Raw genomic sequence first — 10,101 nt, forward strand, 5'->3', positions numbered from 1 at the left:
ACTTCAGCTCAAAATGGTAGAGCTGAAAGGAAGCACAGGCACATAGTGGAAATGGGGTTAACTCTTCTTGCTCAAGCTAAAATGCCACTCAAATATTGGGTCGATGCATTCCAAACTTCTGTGTACCTAATAAACAGACTCCCAACTCCTATCCTTAATGGAAAATCTCCATTTGAAACACTTTATTGCAGAAAACCAGATTACAAACAACTCAAAACTTTTGGTGCTGCCTGTTACCCGTGCATAAGACCCTACCAAAATCATAAATTTCAGTTTCATTCATTAAGATGTGTCAACTTGGGTTACAATGAGTCTTACAGAGGATATAAATGCTTGAGCACCACTGGTCGAATCTACATATCTAGAAATGTTGTATTCAATGAAAAAGAATTCCCATTTGAAACCGGTTTTCTAAATACTTTTGCACCTGAGAAACAATTGGTCATTCAAAATGAATCATGGTCACAACTTCCCAATATACACTTAAGACCCTTCAGTACAGTGACACAAGACAAAACCACTCCAGTACCATCTCAAGCATCTCCTGAATCATCTCCAGCAACAGCACCTTCTCAACAAGAGGTTAGTGATCCTAATTCATACTGTTCAGTTTTTGATGCACTTGATCATGGAGTTGTTCTTCCTGAAGCAGCCACTGATGTATCACGCAATGAAGAAAATTCTGAAGACCCCACCAGAAATGACGTTACTGTTAGTACAACAGATGTCTCAATTGATGTGGCAGCATCTAACAAAGCTCCCTCACACCCTATGATTACCAGAGCAAGAGCTGGAATTTTTAAACCAAAGACTTACCTCTGTGAATCGAAGTGGACCCCAATATATGAAGAACCAAGCAGCATTACAGAGGCACTAAAACATAGTGGATGGAGTAAAGCTATGGGAGATGAGATTAAAGCTCTAAAGGCAAATAAAACTTACACTCTTGTTCCTAGACATGATGATTACAATTTGATTGGATGCAAATGGGTGCTAAGAATAAAAAGAAATGCTGATGGCTCATTCCAGAGGTATAAGGCGCGACTGGTTGCAAAAGGCTTCCATCAAAGAGCAGGGTTAGATTATGGGGAAACTTTCAATCCTGTGGTCAAGGCATCTACTGTGAGAATTGTACTGAGCATTGCAGCTTCAAGGAACTGGGACATTAGACAACTAGACATTAATAATGCCTTCTTAAATGGACATTTAGAGGAGGACATATACATGTGTCAACCAGAGGGATTCGAGGATCCAGAAAAACCAGATTATGTATGCAAGCTGCACAAGTCCTTGTATGGACTGAAACAAGCTCCAAGAGCTTGGTTTGACAGATTGAAGAACACACTACTTGAATGGAATTTTCAAAATTCCAAAGCTGATACTTCCCTGTTCTTTTACATCAACAACAATATTATCATCCTTGTATTGATCTATGTGGATGACATTATTGTCACAGGAAATAACAGTCAAAAGCTGCATGAATTTGTTCAGCAACTGAACAAGAATTTCACTCTAAAAGACCTTGGTGAACTTCACTTTTTCCTTGGAATTGAAGTAGTAAGAGATGAAACAGGCCTATACCTTACTCAAACCAAATACATCGAAGATCTGCTGAAAAAGAACAATTTGCAACATCTGAAGCCTTGTCCAACACCTACAGCTACTGGAAAGTCACTGTCTATCACTGATGGAAAGGGAATGGCAAATCCTACAGTCTATCGAAGTCTCATTGGAGCATTACAGTACTTGTGTCACACACGGCCAGACATAAGCTACGCAGTCAACTTCCTCAGTCAATTTCTCAGAGCACCAACAGATATGCATTGGAAGGCAGCAAAAGAATTCTAAGGTACTTGAAGGGAACTCGCACACAGGGTCTTCACATCTGCTGCAGTGACAGAATGAACATAACTGGTTATTCAGATGCAGATTGGGCCAGTAATGTTGATGACAGGAAATCAGTTGGGGGTTACTGTGTATATCTTGGTGATACTCTTGTGTCTTGGTCATCTAAGAAACAGGCAGTTGTATCTAGATCCAGTACCGAATCTGAATACAGAGCTCTTGCTCATGTCAGTGCTGAAATAACATGGATAAAATCCTTACTCAGAGAACTCAAATTTCCTCAACCTGAAAAACCGATTACTTGGTGTGATAATACAAGTGCAAGTGCTCTTGCATCAAACACTGTTTACCATGCTCGGACCAAACACATCGAACTAGACATTCATTTTGTTCGTGACAAAGTTCTCAATAGGGAATTGGAAGTTCGATACATACCCTCAACAGACCAGATTGCTGACTGCATGACAAAAGGACTGTCTCATGCAAGATTTCAATATTTGATCTCCAAACTCGATGTGAAAACCTCACCCTCTCGTTTGAGGGGTGGTGTTAAGAACGATGCTCTGTTTTAGTGACTAATTACCAGCATTTATATTAACTGTAATTGAGTTAATTATATGATTGTTTGTATTAATTCTTTTATGTTTTGGTGGTCTCCGCTTTACCAACACTAGGGCCACTTGTCATTTTATCATTGGTGCATGTAATGCTTTATCTGAGTATAAATAGAAAATGTTCCCCTCAGCCACCTTTGAGCTGAGATTTTCCATCAGTGCCTTTTTGGTATAACAAAAAACTTTGTCTGGGTTTACCGTATATGTGATATTGGGTTTTTGGGCTTGTGGGCTTTGAGTTTACCATAAATTTTTAAGGAAATGGAAATACCGTAAATTTTAAATTTTTTTTGTTATTTACCGTATATATACAAATTTTCCTATAAAATATCATTATTATAATAATATTTAATATAATACGACATATATAATAATTATATTAATATAAATTCAAATTTAAGCTCAAAGATTATAAAATATCATTATTATAATAATATATAATACGAAACTAGAAATAAAATAATTATATATGGATTGTCAAAGAATAAGAATTAGACTTATATGCAAAGAACATTTATGTATGGTACCAATCTTATAAATTCAGGATAATTGAATTGAGGTGATATGGTTATGGAGTCGTATTAACTGTCGCACAAATATTTTGACGTAAGAATTAATCGCAACAACTAGAAGATATTAAAATAGAGAGAAAATATAATATATAATAAATTTTAAATGAACACCGAACAAGTAAGCGCCTGTAGCTCAGTGGAAAGAGCGTCTGTTTCCTAAGCAGAAAGTCGTAGGTTCGACCCCTACCTGGCGCGTTTTTCTAAAACCCCTACTAGGGTGGTTCATATTTTAATCAACACAAAAATTGGGCTTTTGAGGGAAATTTAGGGTCTGATTGGTATAGATTTTGGGTATAACTTTATGAATTAGAAAACTGTGGGCCCATGAAAATAATTGATTGGTAGCTAGTTTTTCAAAACCAGATCCAAAATTTATATTTGGACTTTATGTTATAAAATAGAAAACGAATAAATCCCGTTTTCTTCATTTTGTGAAATTTCTTCCTAAAAACCCTAAAAACAAAATCCATCTCTGGTCCCCTCCACCATTTGCAAAAGACAGAGCTTCTTCATCTCTCTCTCATCAATGGTGATTCGTTGCCCCTCCTAACAACGCCTGATCCACTCCAACTTCACATCTACCATCAGCCACATAAGGTATCTCTAAAACTGGTTTGAATGTTTATATATATATATATATATTTATTTTTGAGAGTTTATCGTTTTAGTGATGTGAAATTTGTTCTAAAGCCTAGAAGCTCAGCCAGAACAGGTACAATAATTCTTTCATTGTTTTCACAAGCTTTTATTCTTTTTATACTGTATGTTTCTTGTTTTTCAGTTAGTAGTTTATACATTTTCGATACCCATCGACCATTAGTACATCAAAATTTTCAATTGCTTATTCTCTTGTGATATGGTCATAGGAACTTATACTTGGTGTAATATGCTTAATTTAATTAGACTTGATTTCTAGCCTCTTTTTCTTTATAAGATTGTAGAGTTTGGCATGGTCATGGTCAATGCTAGCTAATTGATTCTGTTTACTATGTATTAAGGTTTTCCTCTTCCCTGTAGAGTTTAAAAGAAGAAGTCATCAACCATTGACAAACCTTAAGCACCTGAAGGTCAAGACTTTCGAAAGCTTGGAAGACAAATCTAAGTTGAAAGACTCTTTATATTGGGCTTCACCTCATTTGGACACACCACTGATTGAAGAAGGAACAGAGAGTGAGTTAATGTTATTATAGTTTGCTTTTCTTTATGTCTTGAAAGATGTATAATTAGAAGATTGTAGTATGTGTTGCATCAAATGCTGAGTTTTCTTCTTATTTTTTATATTTTGGAATAATGTCAATTGGATTCTACATTTAGTACTGCTCATTATAGTTGGAATTTTTTTGGAGTAATTTTATGCAACAATGCTGCTGGTTTAAGAAGAAAGAAACAGTGCACTCCACATGTTTGGGAAAATGCCTTAGAGACATAATGTATAGTATATTGAATAGAAATTTATATGCTTTAAATCACTATGGCTCAATATCAACTTGAGTAATTTTAATGTTACACTTTAATCCAAAAGCTCTAATGCTTTTTTGTTTCTTTTGATTCTATACTTTTCTCTAATTTTCTCATGCTGAAAGTCTTTATTTCATTGTAGGCTTAATGTTTAATAATCAGTTGAATAAAGTTTTCTTCACCATTTTTGTATACATATGTGTGTATCTTAATTCTCAGTTAAAACATTAATATCTTCTCTTCTTTTTTTTGAAGAAATTTTTTTTTTATAATCATACACTTTGTGGTGATCAAACTATTACCAAACAAGAACAGTCACAAAACAAGAAAACTTCATAGATAAATTGCAGAAAACTGAACAACTACCTTTGGAGATTACAATGGCAGTAGAGATTTAACTTTACAACTGTGTGAACAGAGATCTTGATGACAGAAAATGAGAGAATTTACAACTGCTTATTGCAAATGTTGAGACGTTTCAAGAAACTAAAAAATAATAAAGGAGTCATTATACACGCAAAAGAGAATCAGAAGCAATATATATAATATTGTTTGATTCTATTTTTATATTTCCATATCTTTATTCAATTCTCTTGCTTGCATATTTGGTTAATGGACTTGAATTATGGTTTGTGCTCTTGTTTGGTCAAATTTGACAATTAGGTGAAATTTTTAAATGCAAGTCTAAAAGCTCTCTCTTGCCTTTAATTTTGATTTGGCAATCTTGGTTTTTATTGTGGGCTTTCACCAAATAAGCATCTTAGGAATAGGATTTTTATTCAGTTGCAATTCTAGAGTAAGAAGTTTTTCATAAATTAATTTTGAGTCCTTCAATGGTTGCTTTCTTGTAAAATTGGAATGTCATTATCTTCAGTGTTCAGTTTTGATTTCTTAAAATTAAGGGTGTGAGTTCTCTTCTCTAATGGCTGCTCTAGCTTTTGTGAGATTATAATTTGTGAGTAACTTGGTGTGATTAGATAATCTTGTCTGGGTATTTAGGAATGCATTTATTGTGTTTTTTTTGGTTGCAGTGAACAAATTTATGGGTCTTGACCAAATTTGCTAGATGCAGCAAATAAAACTTGTAATTAATATACTGAATTACATTCATAATATTGGGTAATTCTCATAAGATCTTTTTTTTTAAGTAAACCATATCCAACAATTATGAGAAGAAGAAAAAAATCTAAAATGAAGAGAAAGTAATAGATACAACATTTTTATATGGGCAAAATGATTATAGATGGAAAATACATTATATAATAAATAAATAAACAATAATAAAACTTACAATATGAATTGAGATACAACATGTGGAATAGAGGTGTTATATAGTCTCTAAACCTCTCCAAAGACAGGGAACACAATATATTAGACAGCAAAACAGTGGAACAAAGATGACCATAGTAAATTTTTGTAACTGTTTCTTCTTAATTTGCATAAATGTAGAGAAATTCTTATTCACAAATTCAATCTATATATATGCCGATAATTTGTATATATCTAAATTGTTTTTCAAACATTGAGTTGCAGAGCATACACTTTACTATGGTGGAGGTGATGGTGTTATTTCTTTGTTTATAAAGTCCAATGTTCTAGAATTGGCTGATTCAGGATTTTCCCCATGTCAAAATTTATATGGACTGAGGATATTATGATTTCTGTCTTGTCTTAGGAGAACCTAGCTAGTAATATCCTTTTCTGTCTTGTCTTCCAAAGATAGTAGGTTTAGTTTGATACACATATCATTAGTCCAAGCATAAAGTTCAGTTACAAATGTTCATATATACTTGTCATTAGTTCCTTTACTTTTTTCTTTAAACACATTATTCCTGGTAATATTCTTCTGCACTAACTTCTAAAAATTAACAGCCTTTCTATTACATTGGACATTTCATGAAAAATAATTTACAAGAAAACCAAGAAATACAGACAGAGTTAGATGTTCAAAAGATAGTAATAACAAATTTTCTGATTTCTTTCTTTGTGTAATATGGTGTAAACTTATGAATTATTATTTCAATCCTGCTGTGTTCTTATCAACTTTTCTTTTTGGCAGGTTCCGGGGATTCTTTTGGAAAGCAGCTAGAATAGGTGGGTAATAATAAAGTATTTTGTTGCAAAATTTTCTTCACATTGCATGACATAATACATGAACTCAAAATAATCTTTGTTGTCTAAAATGCTTTGAAGAATGTGAGAAGCTTTTGTGAGTAGAAAGATAGTTTAGATTATATGATATAACATCTGGGACTCATTTCCAATTATAAGGCAGCCCAAAGCCATAAAGCAAGTCTGCTTGGCTAACAAACTCTGAGCGTAGGCTGTTTAATAAAAGTCTCTATTGGATGTTGATTAGTTTCCTTTCAATAGTTTGAAATTTGGTTTCTTGTTTAAATACTCAAAAGCTACTAAAAAATTGTTTAATGAAAAGTTGTTCTGAGTCCTGAGTCCCTGATTAAATACTCATCATCTTTTGTTTGAAGTAGCAGCCGATCACACCACCATCACACCATTACAGTCCATTTGCTCTCAATCTGCAACATCTGAGGTGAGCTCTTTTTCTCACTCTCTCTACTTTCTTTACATCTTGGAATTCTTTGATTTGAATGTTTGATTTCGAAAACTTGAGCTACTAAATTTAAAAGAAGCATTATTTATGAAGACATAGATTGTGATAGTTAAAATTATGATTAGATGGATGCGAAGAATGTAGACATTGACGATCATGCTTCTTGGCCTGAGGCTATTGAATCACATTATATTGGTCTTTTGTATGAAGAGGCTAAAAAAGGATTACAAACAACAACCTTGGACAAAAAAGGATGGCTAAAAATAGAAAATGACATATTTAATTCTTTTGGAAAAAGATATAAAACGCCTCAATTGAAATCCAAATTCAATCGGTTGAGAAAGGCACATCGAGAATTTTCTCATCTTTTGGAACAAACTGGTATGGGATGGGATACTCAAACAAAAGCTGTTACAGCAAGTGATGAAGTATGGGACACTTATCTAAAGGTAATAGACTTATACTATAATTGTGTTGTTGATTACTTGATTATTCTAAATTCATGTTATGTAGTAATGTTGTGTGTTTTTGGATTTTTGTAGAAATATCCAAATGCCAAGAGATTTCGAAAAAAAGGATTGCAACATTATGAGATGCTTGGAGAAATATTCAATAATACAACAGCCACTGGTGGTATGAGTTATGCCTCCACTCAACTTCCGCCTTCTTCAGTTGAGGAACGCCAACAAGAGCGTCATTTTTTTGGCACTGGAGCACATGTTGATATTGATCTTGAATTTGATGGTGATAATTATGGAGAGGAAGAAGAAGTTACTGGTGTACGTCGTCGAGCTACTTCTGCTCCACCAGATGCGCCAAAACCAAAAGAGAAAAAGAACAAAGGGGCTAATTCTGCCTTCGACCAAGTGATGGGAGAACTTGCAAAAAGTATTTCTGCTAAGACTGAGGCATCATTAACACGGAGTGAGACTATGCGTAAGTATTATGAATCGAGAGAAAAAAGAATTAGTGAGGAAACCAGCAATGTCACTAATTCTTACAATGTGGAAGATTGTCAAAGCATTCTTGATGGTATTCCAGATCTGGATAACAAAATATACCTCAAAGCGTTGCATGAGTTTGTAGCAACCCCAGAATGGCGCGGAATATTCATGAGAATGAATGAGGAGTGTCGACGTGCTTATCTTGATTCATTGTTGGAGTGATTTAATATTGTTTATTTATTATGACTTTGTCTGTTATGAACTACCAAACCATGAACTTTGTCTGTTATGACTTTATCTTAGATAATGTGTAATGAACTTGACTTGGTGTTTATTGTCGTGATTGAACTTTTATTATTGTCATAATTAGGTACCTAAGATGGATGATTCAGATGAGGAGTTTGAAATATTATTTGGTGATACTTCGTCTTCATCAAGCGAGGAATTAATTGGTCAAGTTCTCATGGCTAATCGAATACATGAGATGCAAAAATCTCAACAGATTAGACGACCACTACGCACTTCAAATATGTCTGGACGTCAATATTTACTTGAGCTGCTAAATGGACATCCTGATAGATTGTTTTACACAATTAGAATGGACGTTAATACTTTTAGATCTTTATGTCGTCGATTAGTTGAAATGGAAGTCATAGAACATGACAGGGTAATTAGTGTTGAAGAAGCTGTTGTCATGTTTCTATGGATAGTAACACACAACCAACAAGTTAGGACTGTGGCCGAAAGATATCAACATTCGGTAGAAACTGTTTGTCGTCAGTTTGGTAGAGTGCTAGATGCATTGTGTTATTTAGGAAATGAAGTAATAAGGCCTCTTCACTTTAATAATGTGCAAGCAGAAATTCAAAATAATTCGAAGTATTTCCCATGGTTTAAGGTAAATTTTATTTATTAATTTTAATAAAAAATTTGTTATAATTCATATGAATTTAATTGAAGTTGGTAATGATATATTTGATTTATTATGTAGGATTGTGTTGGAGCAATTGATGGTACTCATGTAAGTGCAGTTGCACCAGCTCTAAAACAACTTGCATATAGAGGAAGAAAAGTAGATGTAACACAAAATGTAATGGCTGCATGCTCCTTTAATATGATGTTTACTTATGTCTACGCTGGATGGGAAGGAATAGCCAATGACTCTCGAGTGCTTCTTGATGCAATTAGAAAAGACGATAACTTTCCCATGCCACCACCAGGTCTTAAATTACACTTGTCTTGATGCATTATAATTTTCTTTCACATTCCCTTGTTCATAATAAGTGATTTTAATATAGGTAAATACTATGTTGTTGATTCTGGCTATCCAAATATGCCTGGGTTTCTAGCACCATATCGTGGTGAACGTTATCACTTGCGTCGCTTTAGAGGAAGAGGGAACCATCCTAGAGGTGCGATGGAGTTATTCAATTATAGGCACTCATCATTGCGCAATGTGATTGAACGTTGTTTTGGACTTCTTAAAGCCAGGTTTCCCATTTTGAAGTCAATGCCTCCATACTTGCTTGGAAAGCAACGTCGAATACCAATAGCATGTTGCACTATCCACAACTGGATCAAAATGCATTCTATTAATGATAGAATGTTTGAACAATATTCAGTTGATGCTACACCTGTTGAAGATATTGAAGGAACTGAAAGCCAATCTAATACAACAATAGAAAACCAACAAGAAGGAGATGAAGCAGGAATTTCTGAGGCACCACAGATTAATTTCAGTCAAGCTTATATGGCTCAGATGGAAAATGTTAGAGATGACATTGCTGGACAAATGTGGCTTAGTTATAACAATAATGTTTAGTTAATTAAAAATATGTAACTTTAATTTAGAAAAAAAATTAAAATTAACGACAATGCAATATTGTTATGAATTTAATGAATGCACTATTATTAAATTTGAATTTATCAATATAATTAAATTTGTAGATAAATCAAAATTTAATATTATATAACTTATGTAAATAAAATATAAAAATAAAAATAATATTCAGATTCAGCTGAACCAATCACGTTTTCAGTTTCTGTTATATTTTCAAATTTAATACCAATCACAGATTCAGTTTTTTAAAACTCAA

At 33.6% G+C, this 10,101-nt stretch overlaps 2 protein-coding genes and 1 non-coding gene across 3 annotated transcripts; all 3 read left to right on the plus strand.

Moving 5' to 3' along the window:
- Nucleotides 1-3,153: 3,153 nt before the first annotated feature.
- On the plus strand, nt 3,154-3,226 carry TRNAR-CCU (transfer RNA arginine (anticodon CCU)). Its single transcript has one exon. It is a non-coding gene; the product is annotated as a tRNA-Arg (tRNA).
- A 3,762-nt stretch (nt 3,227-6,988) lies between these two features.
- Nucleotides 6,989-8,425, plus strand: LOC133832901 (uncharacterized protein At2g29880-like). Its single transcript, XM_062263179.1, has 3 exons — nt 6,989-7,040; nt 7,187-7,510; nt 7,604-8,425. Exons 2-3 carry the CDS (start codon nt 7,187-7,189, stop codon nt 8,225-8,227), a joined length of 948 nt encoding a protein of 315 aa, XP_062119163.1. The 5' UTR covers nt 6,989-7,040; the 3' UTR covers nt 8,228-8,425.
- LOC133833980 (protein ALP1-like) lies at nt 8,385-9,877 on the plus strand. The gene is made up of 3 exons (XM_062263534.1): nt 8,385-8,903; nt 8,997-9,225; nt 9,304-9,877. The coding sequence occupies exons 1-3, from the start codon at nt 8,385-8,387 to the stop codon at nt 9,825-9,827; spliced, it is 1,272 nt and encodes a 423-aa protein (XP_062119518.1). The 3' UTR covers nt 9,828-9,877.
- Nucleotides 9,878-10,101: the final 224 nt, after the last annotated feature.

This window comes from Humulus lupulus, chromosome 1, assembly GCF_963169125.1.
Source record: "Humulus lupulus chromosome 1, drHumLupu1.1, whole genome shotgun sequence".
NCBI classification, from domain to species: Eukaryota; Viridiplantae; Streptophyta; class Magnoliopsida; order Rosales; family Cannabaceae; genus Humulus; species Humulus lupulus.

Coding starts and splice junctions, on each gene's coding strand:
- LOC133832901 (XM_062263179.1), top strand. CDS start 7,187: ATGGATGCGAAGAATGTAGACATTGACGATCATGCTTCTTGGCCTGAG. Junction 7,511..7,603: donor TATGGGACACTTATCTAAAG/GTAATAGACTTA, acceptor GGATTTTTGTAG/AAATATCCAAATGCCAAGAG.
- LOC133833980 (XM_062263534.1), top strand. CDS start 8,385: ATGGATGATTCAGATGAGGAGTTTGAAATATTATTTGGTGATACTTCG. Junction 8,904..8,996: donor AGTATTTCCCATGGTTTAAG/GTAAATTTTATT, acceptor TTTATTATGTAG/GATTGTGTTGGAGCAATTGA. Junction 9,226..9,303: donor CTTTCCCATGCCACCACCAG/GTCTTAAATTAC, acceptor ATTTTAATATAG/GTAAATACTATGTTGTTGAT.